Source organism: Schistocerca cancellata, chromosome 10 (genome assembly GCF_023864275.1).
Source record: "Schistocerca cancellata isolate TAMUIC-IGC-003103 chromosome 10, iqSchCanc2.1, whole genome shotgun sequence".
NCBI lineage: Eukaryota > Metazoa > Arthropoda > Insecta > Orthoptera > Acrididae > Schistocerca > Schistocerca cancellata.
Window position 1 is genome coordinate 77320786 of NC_064635.1, and position 16886 is coordinate 77337671.

General features: G+C 38.2%; 1 protein-coding gene across 1 annotated transcript in view; it reads right to left on the reverse strand.

Annotated features, from left to right (window-relative positions):
- Positions 1–16886, reverse strand: part of LOC126106900 (nuclear RNA export factor 1-like) — a 214081-nt gene that overhangs the window by 20942 nt on the left and 176253 nt on the right. Inside the window, exons 12-13 of the mRNA XM_049913317.1 lie at positions 12114–12282; positions 8954–9124 (exon numbers count right to left, since the gene is read on the reverse strand). Coding sequence (XP_049769274.1) covers positions 8954–9124; positions 12114–12282 — 340 coding nt within the window. The remainder of the gene's footprint in view (positions 1–8953; positions 9125–12113; positions 12283–16886) is intronic.

The following is a 16886-nucleotide window of genomic DNA, read 5'->3' on the forward strand; positions in this document are numbered from 1 at the left end:
TGAGAATAGAGCGTCTACGACTGAAATGATACAACAGTTGTTCATGGAACGAGTACAGATATTTTGTGGACTGGCACCTTAACAAGGCAAGAATCGGGACAAATTGCTAGCGAAGGACTGGAAAAAAGAGAACAACTTATTGGAATATCTAGAACAAGTGGACACAGTGAAAAGGCAATCAGAAAGATGGCACCCAGGCAGCAATATCAAAATAATAAAGAACAAAGTAATGTTAACACAGGATCTCGCCCCACCAGGGAGAGTGCTACGAATGGAGGAAACAGGGTACACAACGGATGTGACTGTAACCATTCAGGGGATAGATACAGAAACAGGAACAGCAGAAATTATCACAATAACACATCTGACAATACAAGTATGAGGGAGAGGAAAAACTAATACGCTTCTGAGGAGAGGCTTGTGCACTAGAAAATGAGCCACAACAAATTTGTCCTAGCTTAATTAGGTACAATTATGGGCAGAGTGTAAAAGATGTCTTACTACGCGAAGGAAATACACAAACAGAAGAATGTATGAAATCAAAATTCATATGCACTGTAGATAACACAATTGTGGAAGTCATTTTAGGCTCTGGTAGTGACATATCAGTAGTAATCACTATTTCTTAAAGCAAAATAATTTGTTAAATGCATTCCTTCAGCTAACAGTCACAGGAATACAGATAACTGGAATAACAGATATGACAAGCAAACTGGTGAATGCACAATTGTTTATCAAATTTACATTAAACATATACACATTTCAACAAGTAATGTTTGTACTAAATAGTTTAAATATAGCTATGATTTTAGGCACAGACTTAATGTATGACAACAACTTATTGTTAAAATTTCTAACAGGGGATGACTTGCCTGTCATTCATTTCACAAAGAGGAACACAGGCAGACTAAAACTCTGCTTTATTGACAGAAACTACATTAAAACAGAATTACAGGCACCAGTTATGGCTCAGATGCGGTACATTTGAATGAGGCAGACATGACTGATAACATCAACAAATCAAAGAATCTAAGCATTGAGGAAAAGGAAGATATGATTTCTTTATTATGCATTTTAACATGCGCAGGTGTTATTAAAAACTTTGTTCGTAGGTTGAAGATTAAACAACACGATCCATTTTATGTCAGACCCTACCCCTACCAACTGACAAAGTTGTTAGTACAAAAAGAAACTGAAAGAACATTACAGAAATGTCTAGCAGTTATAACGATCAATTAGTCACTGTTGAAAAACCAGATGGTAATGTATGTATGTATGTATAGTGTTGGAGGGATGAACTGTTGATAGAATAACAGAGCCAGAGAGATAGACTCTCCATATCAGAGAAACTGCTTGCAAAGTTTGAAGGAGTAAAATACATCAGCACTGTGGATCTGATATTAGGTTATTGGCAGATTGCCCTGCATGAAGATTCGCAGAAGTATAAGGCATTTCTGTTGAAGGAAGATCGTACCAATCTGAAGTGCTACCATTTTGCCTAGTCTCACTTTTATAAGAGCTTTGGATAAAGAATTGGGAAACGAGTTAAGAAGTAAAGTGTTGCTAAATGCTGATGACATAGTTATAAGATCCACAACATGGGAAGAACACTTGCAAACACTGGATGAATTTTTTTACGAGATTAGGTTCCTATGTGTCACCATTAAATTGTCAAAATCGCAATTTAGTAGAAAAGAGTTGAAATTCTTGGTGTCAATACTATTGGTATTGGGGCAGATCCAAACAGATTAGATGCTAACATGAAGTGCCCAGAACCTACTAATAAAAAACAATTCACATCTTTTTACGTATGGTATAATTCTACAAAAATTCATCGCCAATTCAATGCTTAATGTACCAAGTTTGATAAGGTTATTAAAACAGAACACAATGTGGAGATGGGATACACACTGTCAAAGAATTTTCAAAAATAAATGAAGCAGATGAGGAGTTGGGCTCTCACATATTCCAAAAATATGTAACTGATCACACATTGGGGCAAAAACCAATAGCTTTTTTTTTTTTTTTTTTTTTTGCCAGTAGAATGCCACACAACATGAACAAAGTCACAGTGTTATGGAAAAGGAAACATTGTCAGTAGTGTGAGTATTCAAGAAATTTAAATAACTACTAGAGGGATATGAGACAGTAATACATACAGAACATAGTACATTAACATTTCTATTAAAGAGCAAATTCCAAAATAATCAGCTAACATGATGGGCTCTCTTTCTACAGGAATTTCACTTTACTATTAAATAAGTAAAGGGGAAAGATAATGTAATACCCGATGCACTGTCTCAACTATGTATGTCTCCAAACATACCAAATCATAAAGGATAGAGACAAATCTGCAGTTTTTTTCTGAAAGTAAACACATATGAGAAAGACATAATTTTTTTTTTGTAGAAACTTAGAAAGTGAACTGCAAGGACAGTCGCTTACGGTTATACATTGATGCCTTAAGCCAAAGTCATAGTGATAGTGATACAAAGGACAACTGGAAATTGGACATTATTTAATTTCATAAGAAATACAACTCACATAGATGGTTACTATGCATCCCATAAAATTGCATTCATTTAATAACTTGGTATGTTCATATAGGATATTCCCATTTCAATCCAAAGAAGTGTATAATGCATGTTGTTGTTGTGGTCTTCAGTCCTGAGACTGGTTTGATGCAGCTCTCCATGCTACTCTATCCTGTGCAAGCTTCTTCATCTCCCAGTACCTACTGCAACCTACATCCTGCAACCTACATCCTTCTGAATCTGCTTTTCCTGACACTTAAATCTATACTCGATGTTAACAAATTTCTCTTCTTCAGAAACGCTTTCCTTGCCATTGCCAGTCTACATTTTATATCCTCTCTACTTCGACCAACATCAGTTATTTTGCTCCCCAAATAGCAAAACTCCTTTACTACTTTAAGTGTCTCATTTCCTAATCTAATACCCTCAACATCACCCGACTTAATTCGACTACATTCCATTATCCTCGTTTTGCTTCTGTTGATGTTCATCTTATATCCTCCCTTTGAGACACCATCCATTCCGTTCAACTGCTCTTCCAAGTCCTTTGCTGTCTCTGACAGAATTACAATGTCATCGGCGAACCTCAAAGTTTTTATTTCTTCTCCATGGATTTTAATACCTACTCCGAATTTTTCTTTTGTTTCCTTTACTGCTTGCTCAATATACAGATTGAATAACATCGGGGAGAGGCTACAACCCTGTCTTACTCCCTTCTGAACCACTGCTTCCCTTTCATGTCCCTCGACTCTTATAACTGCCATCTGGTTTCTGTACAAATTGTAAATAGCCTTTCGCTCCCTGTATTTTACCCCTGCCACCTTTAGAATTTGAAAGAGAGTATTCCAGTCAACATTGTCAAAAGCTTTCTCTAAGTCTACAAATGCTAGAAACGTAGGTTTGCCTTTCCTTAATCTTTCTTCACCCTCTATATACTCCTTCCACCTTTCTGCTTTCCCTTCTTTGCTTAGAACTGGGTTTCCATCTGAGCTCTTGATGTTCATACAAGTGGTTCTCTTATCTCCAAAGATCTCTTTAATTTTCCTGTAGGCAGTATCTATCTTACCCCTAGTGAGATAAGCCTCTACATCCTTACATTTGTCCTCTGGCCGTCCCTGCTTAGCCATTTTGCACTTCCTGTTGATCTCATTTTTGAGACGTTTGTATTCCTTTTTGCCTGCTTCATTTACTGCATTTTTATATTTTCTCCTTTCATCAATTAAATTCAATATTTCTTCTGTTACCCAAAGATTTCTACTAGCCCTCGTCTTTTTACCTACTTGATCCTCTGCTGCCTTCACTACTTCATCCCTCAAAGCTACCCATTCTTCTTCTACTGTATTTCTTTCCCCCATTCCTGTCAATTGTTCCCTTATGCTCTCCCTGAAACTCTGTACAACCTCTGGTTCTTTCAGTTTATCCAGGTCCCATCTCCTTAAATTCCCACCTATAATGCATATGAACAAATATTACTACTTTAAGAATATGAATTGCCCAGTTAGAAAACTTCTGAGATCCAGTGAGACAAGTCAAAAGATTAAGGTACAAACTATTGGCATCCACACTGCATTGTATCCCAGCATTCCATGCAATTTGTAGAATGTATCAGCTGTGCACTTTTATGATCCGCTGCCTACAGGCCAGGGAGGAACGATCACATGTATTTGTGGTGTTGGAATGCTTAGCTAAACTAAAAAAATTACACCCATTAAATAATGGTATGATGAAACTAAGAGAGCATTTCAAAAATGTGAGTAAACCAAAAATTTTGCTTTCAGATAATGGAACAAAGTAAGGCAGTTCAAAGAATTTTTGGTGTGGGAAGGTGTGGACCATATATTAATTTCTAAATATCATCCGCAAAGTAACAGAGTAAAAAGGATTCTATGTGAGTTGGGCAGGTTTTGTTGGACTTATTGCTTTGGTACACATTCAAAATGGGCAGGCATGGTGAGAGAATTTGAAAGGGTACTAAGTGCACTCAGTTGCAAAGGTTTCTTAATGGAAATAAAGGGAATACATATATAATGAGAAACCCTCCTAAAATGGGTTGAATGGCCACAGGACGACGTTGGTACATAGGAGTCGTGGAACAATAATGTGAATGATTTGCTAATGAGAGATGTTGAGAGAAGGAAAAGGAGATGGAAGAAAGGTATGCTCATACAGTGCAAGGTGGGTCATTTGGTTTCAGTTAGGAGTCACAAAATGGTGAAAAATGTGAAAAAATTATAAGCAAATTTCACCTTTTATATGAGAGACCATTCTTAATTATTAAGATGCTGCACCCAAAAACAATTGTTTTTATCTGACCCAGAGACAGGGAAGGATAAGGATATGTACAGTGTTCAAGATTACATGGAATCCCAAAGCAATTGTAAGAATTGTGAGTGGATAAAACTTTAACTTTTCTATGGTCTCTGATCAGTAGAAATCTTGTCCTAGATGGCCAGATAATACAGAATTTTGAGCTAGACCTATTACTGGATCACCAGAAAATATAAAATTTTGTATAATTTTGAAGTTTGTAAACTTTTGAAATTTAGAATGGACTGTTTTACTCTTTCTCAAATGCTGTGGGGTGATAACTTTTTTTTTAATGAAATGGTACGGGTTGTATGAGGTTTTTGTTCGGTGGGGGTAGCTGTATTTACTTATTAAGTTGAATCCAGCCCCATTCTACAGAAATGAGCAATTGTCTCTGAAACCTTTGAATAAGCATGTGTACAATTTAGTATATTAGTTGTAAGTTTCATTTATCTCCGGAAATTGAACTAGGTAACTGCACTATACTTTCCGACAGCATCCCTCAATAGGGGGTAGGTACCTGTTTTCAGGGTATGGGGTGGTGTAGCTGGTGGTGTCTGTTCTGTCCAACTGACAAATACCACTATTCTCCAGTCAACCAGCAAATACACTCCACTAGGAGGATAGTCTGGGGTGGGAGTTGGGAAAGGTACCAGTCTTTAGGGTCTGCCTTCTGTCCTCGTTCAGTCCTTACACTCCTAATTCTCCCTTTTCCATTCTTTCTTCCCCTATTGGAAAACAGGTGCTGTCCGCCCTCTATCCATGTGCAATAGTTCCATTGCGTGGACCTTTCTTTATATCTGATCTATAACACGTGTTATAACAAGATTAGCTCAAGGTAGTGCAGTCCGAGAGAATTTCCAACCACAGTAGTGTAAACATTATTTGGTAACTATTGAGTATCACTCAGTACCATAACAATATTTGAAAGACATATTTTCATTAATTGTGCATAATGAGGAATTTCAACAGTATATTAGCAAACATTCTGAACAGTATATATTGCCAAATACTAGAGTATATGGAATTGCCATGTTTCATGGGCTAAACAAGCAATCTGTTCTGTTTTATTAATTACATACCTGCTATCTAAGTTTTACATGCGATTATAGATGGACTTACAGATTGTGATACATATAGTTGTATGCGAAACATACATCCTTAAAAAAGGATTATATATACATTGATGTAATGAACAGTTAGAAAGATCTGGGACTATAGTTCAACATTTGTAGAGTGAATAATTAAAACTGTAAAATTCTTCCCATTCATTGTTTTAAAGTTGAAATTTATGCCAGGTAAACACAATAAAATGATACAGCCATCAAACTCAGTCATCAAAACCTATAGGGTACTTCCCATTGATCTAGAATTATGAAATTTTACAAGAAACAAAGTTTCGCAGTAAAATTAAAGGAAAAATTCAAAAATTGTTAATTTGTAATTATATCTTATAAAAAAAAAAATATTTTTTGACATCTGCTGACTGTCTGTATGTCTGCTAACGCTCCTCCTTCAAAGGCACAGATATAGGTATCACATTGACATTTATGTCAAATACTAAGATCTATGGTTCCTTGGCAGTGTAAATAATTTAATATATCACATATTTTAATATTAACAAACACTCTCATTAAGACTGTAGAGGAACATGTCAGGCCTGGAGGTCTAGTGGGAAAGCACATGCCTGGAAACTGAGAGGCAATTCGGCCACACAAAATTATCATCATTATCATCATCATCTATAAACAATAATTAAGTTTGTATGGAACCTTGAGAGCGCTAGATCTACTTGGACTTGTCCATTTTTCCCCCCACCTATCCTGTTTTCATTTGATTGTTCCTTATATGTTAGAACAAAAACGCTACAGCTACTCCTCCACCTCCTATATGACTCCGATACTGTGTTTACCCACTACTTCCAAAAAAGCATTTTTACCTTACAACAAGCTAATAGCATTCGGTGGGTACTGGTAAAATCCATATCTATCAGATACAAATATTAAAGATAGACAGAAATTACATTCCTGAGTCCAAGTATTCAGATATATTGTAGGAAGAGTGGCTAATGAGGCAGCATTCATCCTAAATTCGGGCTTTTTGTTAACCATTACGGAGTGATCAACTTTACACAATCTTCTTACTGCACATTTCTATAGGACAAACACTTTTTTCACCTTGCAATGTCCCAGAAGGTTATGCCGCAGGAGAGAAATGAGTGCAAATGTGTCACGTACGCTAGGAATAGTGCCTGCAGGTCAAACCCCTATGACAGTTCCAGTTTATGAATGCAAAACAGGCAGAACTAAGCTTTTTGATTAACTTATCTGCCTGCTTGTACCACTTCATTATGCATCTACATACCGAGGAACTTCACACATGAAGCTCATCTGGAATATTTCTGTCCACTGATATCTATTTCTGGTACCTCAAAGTGATTTTTATTTGCCAGGAATGGATTAATATGAGTTTTCGCAACATTAAGGGTTAAGGTGTTGGCCAAGAACAAGTTAAAAGCTCATTCCACTATTATCTCAGATGTCTACAGCAAACATTACAGTTTTGGAAGAGTCGTTCGATGTCCTAGTAAAACATTTATGTGGACAAAGAAAAGGGGCATGCCGAGAACGTCTCAATTTACTTTTATTCCCTTGTATCGGCTGCACATGCGACTATTTGTTTCCTGCCATTACAATATCACTAAATTCAGGTGAGGGGAAGATCTTTAATCCCATATCATTTTAATTTTCCTTAAAGAATTTTATAATCCACCCTGTCATAGAGCTCAGTAACCTCACAGAAAATGCCAACAGGGTACTTTTGTTGTTTAGTTATCCTACAATTCAGTTTGTGTGAGCACACAGTAGAGAAATATTAATAGAAGCCAAACTGAGTTGTCGTTAATATATTATATTCTACTGTGAACTATTTTCTCAAAACTTTTTGAGAACAAGGGAAGGAGTGAAATCAGTCTGTAATATAGATAGTACATTGGCGTAATGAGTGAATTCTACAGTTTTCAGGAGACACTCAACTCACCAACAGATTGCAAAGGTAACATCAAGACAGCACAACATTTTATTATTCTGGCTGACACATCAGCAGAGCCAGAAACTAGAGAGTAATTTATGAGCCTTAGAGGGGCTGGACCAGTATAATGATTTTGAGCAAGAAACAAGCCAATAGTTCTGCAACCACAGTACTGAAAGTCTACCAAATTTGGAGAGTTGCCCAGAAATCATGAAATAGGAGGCAGGATAGCAGGTCTGACGGAACGCTGACCTGGAGTACTACTGATGGCTATGAGTCCGATTAGACAGCCTTCAACATTTTAGCATGACAGCAGCTGGTGTTATTATTTGGCTGCAGTTTCATGTAAGACAAAGGAGCTAGTAATTAGCTGGAGGAAGTGCTGCATTCTTTATCTGTGTTTTTTTTTAAAGTGGGAATTTCTGAAAACTACAACATCCAATTTTCATTTAGCTTTCAAATATTCTTTCCTTAGAGCTGTTATGAATACTTTTTCTTATATTGCTGGGATGTTGAAGGGAGATTGTGAGATCCTCAGAGCTGTTATGAATGCTTTTACTTTTTTTATATTGCTGGGTATGTTGAAGGGATCCTGTTAAGAGTTGAGTGTTTCAATTACAGCTGCTGGATTTTGGTAGTTCTCTAAGTGCAGTAGTATTATTAACCACATACTGCAGATAAAGAGAGAGGTTTACGTAAAACCAAAATTTATTATAGTAATATTAAGCCAGAAAGCTGATCTGGATCTGTTTATTTACAGTTCCTCAAAGACTGTGGTGCTGTTAGGCTCATAGTGGGATCACACACATAGGCCTAAAAAGTGTGAACCTGGACATGTTTTTGTGACATTGCAGTGTTAAGAAGAGGTGAGTGGATTGCAAATTGTTTGCTAAGTGATTTACACATTTATTTTTTAAACTTTCCACTGTCTTAAGACATCCACCTCACATACAAACTCCAGGTTTCATACTATCTCTCTTCATAAATGTGTGTCCTATGATTGGAATAATAAAAGTGACAACACTTCTATAAGGATACATATATTACACTTTTTAAAAAATGATTTTGTGTGATTTACTTACTTCTGCCTCACGTGTAGCTGCATTTGAGATATACAGGATATCATTAGTAATTTGATATTCATCATTTTCTCGTCTCTGGAGGACAAAAGTGCGTGAGAAATGTCTATGAGAACTTTTCTGCTTAGCAATGTCCCGGAAGACACCTGTTACTGTCAGTACAGTCATCTTCGGCTGGGGGGGAAAGAAAACAGAATGTTTCACTTCATTTTCATCATTAGAAAAATACCAAATGCTAGTTATATCTCATTGAAAATACACAAAGTCTACATCTACAGTATATGTTGTACAAATATCATCTCACTCCTTAGCACAGCATTCACATCTGTTACACAGGCACGACTACGTTTTGCTATTTCAGTTTTTAAGGTGGAGTTCCTCTATTTTCATTGTCACAGTCATTATGCTAACTGTATACAGCTTCTTGTTTCCTCTTAGTAAATTTACCAAAGAACATTTTAGAGGACACTGAAGTTTGAAGTACAAAATTAAAGTCACATCCCTCCAGTTTTGTATATTGCTTCTGTATTTCAGGGAATGAGCTTACTTTCACATGGCACACACAGTGCAAATATACAAGGCACACAGAAAATGTTGTTCCGACACCACCAATGAACGAACACTGTCACTTAAAAGGGTTTCACACATCACTTAGCCTTACGACTGACTGAAAACCACATTATTATCAACTAAACCACTGTAGAACCACCACCGCACTTTCACAATTGGAAGAGATCAGTTTGGATTGTAAACTTCCTCTGGTTATCTCCATACATAAGACACATTTTGTGGTTGGGAACAGTGTTTAAGTACACACATCTGATCATATCACTTGTTACCAGTGAATAATAGTTTATATTTTGTACATTCTACATGCCCTCTTTTGTTAAGGTTCGGACAGATGCTTAACTGCTTGTTGGTAATTATCTACTCCATGGTCTCTACAACCAAATTTAGATTTTCTTCCGCTGTTGTGAGTGGCAGACAGTTTTTTGTCACAGGTTCTGTGTACTGCCACGACAATCTGAATTCTCCCATTCCAGATTCCAAAATGTTGTGACACATTAAACAGTTAAACAAGTAGCAACAGAGCAAACAAGTCTTCTTAATATTTTACACACCTGCAGAGTGACAAATAACTCTAGTTACAGTTGATGTACAAATCTTTAAACTTTGGAAATGGTTAAGTACTAACATTTGCGACATAACTGGACTTAAATTTCTGTTGCAGTGAGGAAGGAGCAGTGTGTGTTGTCACTAACTAGTCTGAAGAAGCCAATGGCCACAGACCATAAGGTACTGTCTCTAGTTATTTCTCAGCAGTTTGACATTACTTAATTACTATCAATTTTCTACAAGTTTCAAGTGTTATGTTTATGTTGGAAATTAACAAAAGAACTTTTACTTATTGTGGCTGCTTTATCTCATGAACTATTTGGAGTGTACAAAATAAGTATTACTGAGGTAAGGTCTTGAAGAGTTATTTAAATAAAGGGCTCCTTAAGATATTGCAAGAAATGATAATTTGCAAGAACCTCATACTCTATGGAACTGCACAGAAGAAAGAAAATGTGCCGCCCCCCCCCCCCCCCCCCCCCACACACACACACACACAGAGAGAGAGAGAGAGAGAGAGAGAGAGAGATAGAGAGAGAGAGAGAGAGAGAGAGAAGGCATGGTCAGATAGTAGGTGTAGTAGTTTTTTCTTTTTAATGGAAAAAGTGTACTTAAAAAAAAAATTGTTTGTGGAAAATTTAATTCCACTCATATCTGCCATCAGGGAAATGAAAGGATGATAATCTAAAGGTGTCAAGTCAAGAAGTGATCCAAAACATCCCAACCAAATGAGTCCAAGAGCACCATGATGGCTAAGGCTGTGCAAGGACAGGCAATGTCGTGCACCGAGAACACTCCTCTCATCAGCATTCCCCTCCTTTTGTTTTGAATGCCACTTCCGAATTTCTTTAGGGTCTCACAATTTTTTTTTTTTTGCATTGATGATCTCCCCGAGGCAGTAATTTGACCAAATTGATGCCTTTTCAGTTCCAACACATCGAAGCCATGATTTTTTGCCTAAAATTATGGTTTTGAATTTTTTGGCAGATGGGAAATTGGTGTGACACCACAATGGAGACTGTCTTTTTGTCTCGGGTGTGTAATGAACCACCCACATTTCATCTCCAGTCACAATAGAGCTAAAAAATCCTCACTTTCCAATTCAAGTAGCTCAAGAAACTCGTGGCTCTAACTGACCCAATTTTTCTTGTGCTGCTCTATAAGCTTTTTTGGAACCCATCTTGTACATATTTTCCACTAGCCCAGCTTTTCTGTGAGTCTCATAAGAGTTCTGGAGAGTTGTGGTACCATCACAGAATTTTCATCCACTGTCAATCGGCAGTCTTCATAAACAGTTTCCTCGAATTTTTGGAGCAACTCGTCAGTAAAAAATGGAAGGTCATCCACTCGTTCATCCTAACATTTGTCAGCCTCCACTAAACTGCCTCCACCACTTAAAAACAGCTTTTCTGTTCAGAACTCCTTTGCCATAAAATGTTTTGATTCCTGAAAAAAGTTCTGGTTGTGTTATCCCTTCTGGAAGTAGGAAGCACATGACTCGCACTTGCCAGGATTTCTTACTGACATCTTTCACACAACTGGCCACTACAACATGAGTTTACACACTACTGTGTTCCTGCAATTCTCTTTCTGGTCAGGGTATCCCTTTCTACCACTCAGTTTTGTGAGCTCTCAAAAAACTAAAAATCACGGACTGTTAGGGTTACAGTGCACTTACTTGCTGAGCATGCCTCGTACATATATAACCTGTAAAAGAAGCAATCAAGAACTGATAGATTCTCCCCCCCCCCCCCCCTCTCTCTCTCTCTCTCTCTCTCTCTCTCTCTCTGTGTGTGTGTGTGTGTGTGTGTGTGTGTGTGTGTGTCCGTCCCCACTCCTCCCACCATTTGAATAGCACACATAAACCTTCAGTGTCATGAATTACTGGCAGTCATTCTTCGTGCCCAACATGTGGAAATGGAACAGGTAAGTGAAAATGATAATGCTACATAAGATAATCCATCTGCACTGTGCACACTATAGTGGCTTCCAGAGCACATAAGCAGCTGTGGTTGTACAACCAATTAACTGAAGCTAAGTAACTCACCGTATGTACCAAAAGATCCACAGCGAAGGTGTAGGGATCATGCTGCGTAGTGGGTAAGCTCGATAACCTTTCGAGGATTTCCTCTGAGCCGTGTGTTAGTGCAGCATTCGCCTTCTTCATATCAGAGCAACGTAACAGGTTTCGGGTCTCATCAATGTAAGCAGACAATCTGGAACCAAGAAAAACTTTCTTCATAATTTTGTGATCTGACAGCAACATAAAGGCTTAAAAATAGTGGTGACGTTAGCACTATAACTGCAAGTGATTGGGGCATGTGTGAAACCCCTCACACATTACAAATCTATCCCATAAAATTATCAAGGATGACAAATCTGTTGCATAAAATTATCAAGGATGAACTCTGATTGCCATTCTTTTTACTCTACTTTTATTCAGCTGGACCTCTATACCAGTGGCAAAAAACAAAATCTTAGGATAATCTATAATTTACCAAGAACTAATTTTAATACGTCAGATTAATCAATCATGCAAGTCTGAAATTTCTGTATGATAAGAACAATTAACACAACAATAACATACAAAGGGCATAAAAATGTACTTAATTTCACACGTCTTAATATTGGGCAACAAAAGGAAAGGTGATGGTTGTGGCCTATTTGTTGAACTGTGCCAGTCTTCATCTGCAGTGATTTGAGAAAACCAGTACGGCTGGATCACCTACACGAGCCTAAATCGTCTTTATATGAGCAGATTCCATACTTCCCCGTCTATCTTACTTAAACACTTGTGAAATGACTTTGTATATGACCAGTAATACCTATTATTTTATTGATTTTAACTAATTACGTCCTCCGCAACACTATTATATGAATCTAAATAACACCAGCAGGAAGAAAAACAATTTACTAAGCAGAAAACAATTTTGGCTTGAAAAACATTTGTTCCAGAGCCGTACACACTTTTCTGAACAGTGCCTCAGAATGTAGTCACAACATAAACATTGTTTCTCTGCCATATATTTACTAATTGATCACTGCTGTTGTTTTAATCAAGAACGTGTTGTGAAAGTTAAGGCTCACAAGTGAGCAGATGTATGGCATTGTGAAATGTGACATGACATTTTTATGAAATGACATGCCCCACTTCCAGGCTTCCATGACAATGAAAGATATTAGTTACATTTGGTAGTAAGTATCAGGACACCCCAAAGTGGGAAATATTGTTATTATATGTGCAGATGGGAGACTCTCATCAACCCATAACATTTCCAAGGCGAGACGGCAAATGAGCATATCCACCTGCTGTGTGTGGACCACTCGTTCTGTGGCATAACAGTTTGAAGGTGTTTAGAGGCTACAGAGAAAAAAAGAAAAGGTCATGGCTACAATGAACACCATGAAAAATGACTGTCAAACTGGTCTGTCTTAATCTTATCCACACTACATCATTTGTCATCTGTCAACCCACATTTTATACAAGATTATATATTGAGACGTGATTTTTTTTAAAGAGAAAGCATTAATAAAGAATATTACGAGAAGGGAAGTTGCTACTCACCATATAGTGCACATGCTGAGTCACAGACAGGTACAACAAAAGACTCACAACTATAGCTTCTGCCCATTAAGGCCGTCGTCAACAAAAGACACACATACACACACACTACACTACACACACACACACACACACACACACACACACACAAACACACACACACACACACAAACGCAACTCACACACACACAAACGCAACTCACACACACGACTGCAGCCTCAGGCAACTGAAGCCACACTGTGAACAGCAACACCAGTGCATGATGGGAGTGGTGACTGGGTGGGGGGCAAGGGTGAGGCTGGTGGGGAGAGAGGGAGGGATAGTATGGTGGGGGTGGCGGACAGTGAAGTGCTGCAGGTAGAAAAGAAGAGAAATAAAAAGACTGGGTGTGGTGGCGGAATGACGGCTGTGCAGTGCTGGAATGGGAACAGGGAAGGGGCTGGATGGGCGAGGACAGTGACTAACAAAGGTTGAGGCAAGGAGGGATACGGGAACGTAGGTTATCTTGCAGGGAAAGTTCAAACCTGCACAACTCAGAAAAGGTGGTGTTGGTGGGAAGGATCCACATGGCACAGGCTGTGAAGCAGTCATTGAAATGAAGGATATCATGTTTGGCAGCGTGTTCAGCAACAGAGTGATCCACTTGTTTCTTGGCCACAGTTTGTTGGTTGCCATTCATGCAGAGAGACAGCTTGTTGGTAGTCATGCCTACACAGAATGCAGCACAGTGATGGCAGCTTAGCTTGTAGATCACATGACTGGTTTCACAGGTAGCCCTGCCTTTGATGGGATAGGTGATATTTGTGACCGGACTGGATTAGGTGGTGGTGGGAGGATGTGTGGGGCAGGTCTTGCATTTAGGTCTTTTGCAGGGTTATGAGCCATGAAGTAAGGGATTGGGAGCAGGGATTGTGTAAGGATCGACGTGTAGGTTTGGTGGACGGTGGAGTACCACTGTGGGAGGGGTGGGAAGGATAGTGGGCCATCCTGGATTTTCCATTGTTAATAAAGAACATTTGAAGTGCAGTGGTTCACACCATTCAGGTAGCTTGTGAGGCAATTAATGCTCTCTTTCAGCAAACATCCACACAGGATGAGACAAAGTCCTGTGAAGACTGCTGCAACATGATTATCTGGAACTGACTAGCAGGGCCACCTCAGCAGACATCAAACATGGCGACAAGAGAATTTACTAATAAATCTACTAACATTGAACAGATTGCACACAGGAAATGTAACAATATACCATACAAAAACCATTTATGTTTCATTTCATTATGGCAACCTATCTGATGGACTTGGATTAGCAGTGCTAGAGAAAAAGAGAAAACATTTGACCAATAAGAACAACAAACAATAAAGAGGAATACACATGTGCAATGTAGCATAATAAATTGAATTGTAAGAAGAAGCAAAGTTTGAGATTACATTTTGTTGTCCATAGTAACTCAGACAACAACAGTAGATATGACCACTTCAAGTAAAGTTAAATGCAGAAAGACAAGAAGATTTCATTGTTTGACTAAGAAGACTTCCTGTTTTGGGTTGGAGAGCTACAACTGACTCACCAGTCCACGATGCCTCTACAGCAGCCAACAATTGACACAGAGGCGGCTCATCTCCACACTCCATCAGCGGCACAGCTCATTGACACTCTCCATCAACTATATGTTCGCTGCTCACTGACATTGCAGTGCAGCAAGCTGCTTTCATCATACAGTGAGCTGTACTAAGCACAGAAATGAGATTTTTTGTGTTTTTTTGTGTTTAATCTACCAAAGAATTGAACTGGTGTAGAGCAATATATATGAAGTGATGATGTTTATTACTTTTAAATCTACATATTTATTTTTGGTCAATATTGTATTTCTGTGGTCATATGAAGCATGGAAGAGAATATTATGTTCTTATTTGTGAAATTATAGGAGTTGAAGATTGAGATTAAAACCTCTATACACTAATATCAAATTTGCCTATGGAGTTACAGACTGAAGTAAACAAAAAGTATGACCTACTACGAAATGAAGTGAATGAGCAGCTTAAAGAATCACACAATGGATTTAAGGTATTAAGTGATCAAATATCAGATACATGAGAATGGGTAGAGGTGTTAGAACAAGATAAAGAACTTAATGAAACGCTGAGTGCTCAGAACACACTGACTTGTTTGGAGGAAAAAGTTGAGCAGGAACTGCGAGAAAACTTGAATCTTCCAGCCCTACACCTAATTGTGTGGGTGATATAACAGAAAACCAAAACAAGTCTCAAAAGCTGTGGGAAGAATTAGAATGGGATTCCAAATACGAGAAAAATTTTAAGACACTGTATCAGCTCAGTCGAGCCATTAAGAGAGAATGTACATGTCCAATTGAGATTACTAAAGTGCACAATGATTGTGAGCTTAAATATGATAAATATTTAACTTGTGATGAATATGCAGATGAAGATTTGAGATTAGAGTTCACTGACGGGAACGGGATTATGTTGCCAATATAGATATTCATATGTGCACCGGATTTAAATTCTGTGGTAATAAGATAGTACACATCAACGAGTATTTAAAAGAAGCTCCGAGACATGAACATGTATTTCTTAAGATATTATGGGAACTACTGTCAGTTGGGAGAAATGGTTCTGAGCACTATGGGACTTAACTTCTGAGGTCATCAGTCCCCTAGAACTTAGAACTACTTAAACCTAACTAACCTAAGGACGTCACAAACATCCATGCCCGAGGCAGGATTTGAACCTGCAACTGTAGCGATTGCACGGTTCCAGACTGTAGCGCCTAGAACCGCTCGGCCACCCTGGCCGGCTCAGTTGGGAGAATGTAATTTATTAATAACACATGTTGCGTATAGCAAGGAAAGTATATCTGAAGAAGATAAATTTGTTAACACTGAATATAAATTTATGTGATAGGATGGCTTTTCTCAAGGTATTTGTCGGGAGTGCAGTCATGTACAGAAGTGAAATTTGGATGATAAACAGCTGAGACAAGAATAGAATAGAAGCTTTTGAAACATGATGCTACAGAAGAATGCTGAAGATTAAATGATTCGAATTGGTGAGAAAAGACTAGAAGATGGGATTGGTTGATAGGACAAATTCTGAGGCATCAAGGGATCAGAATTTAGTATTGGAGGGAAGTGTGAGTGTGTGTGTGTGTGTGTGGGGAGGGGGGGGGGGGGAGGGATCATAGAGGGAGACCAAGAGATGAATATGGTAAGCAGGTTCAGAAGGATGTAGACTTCATT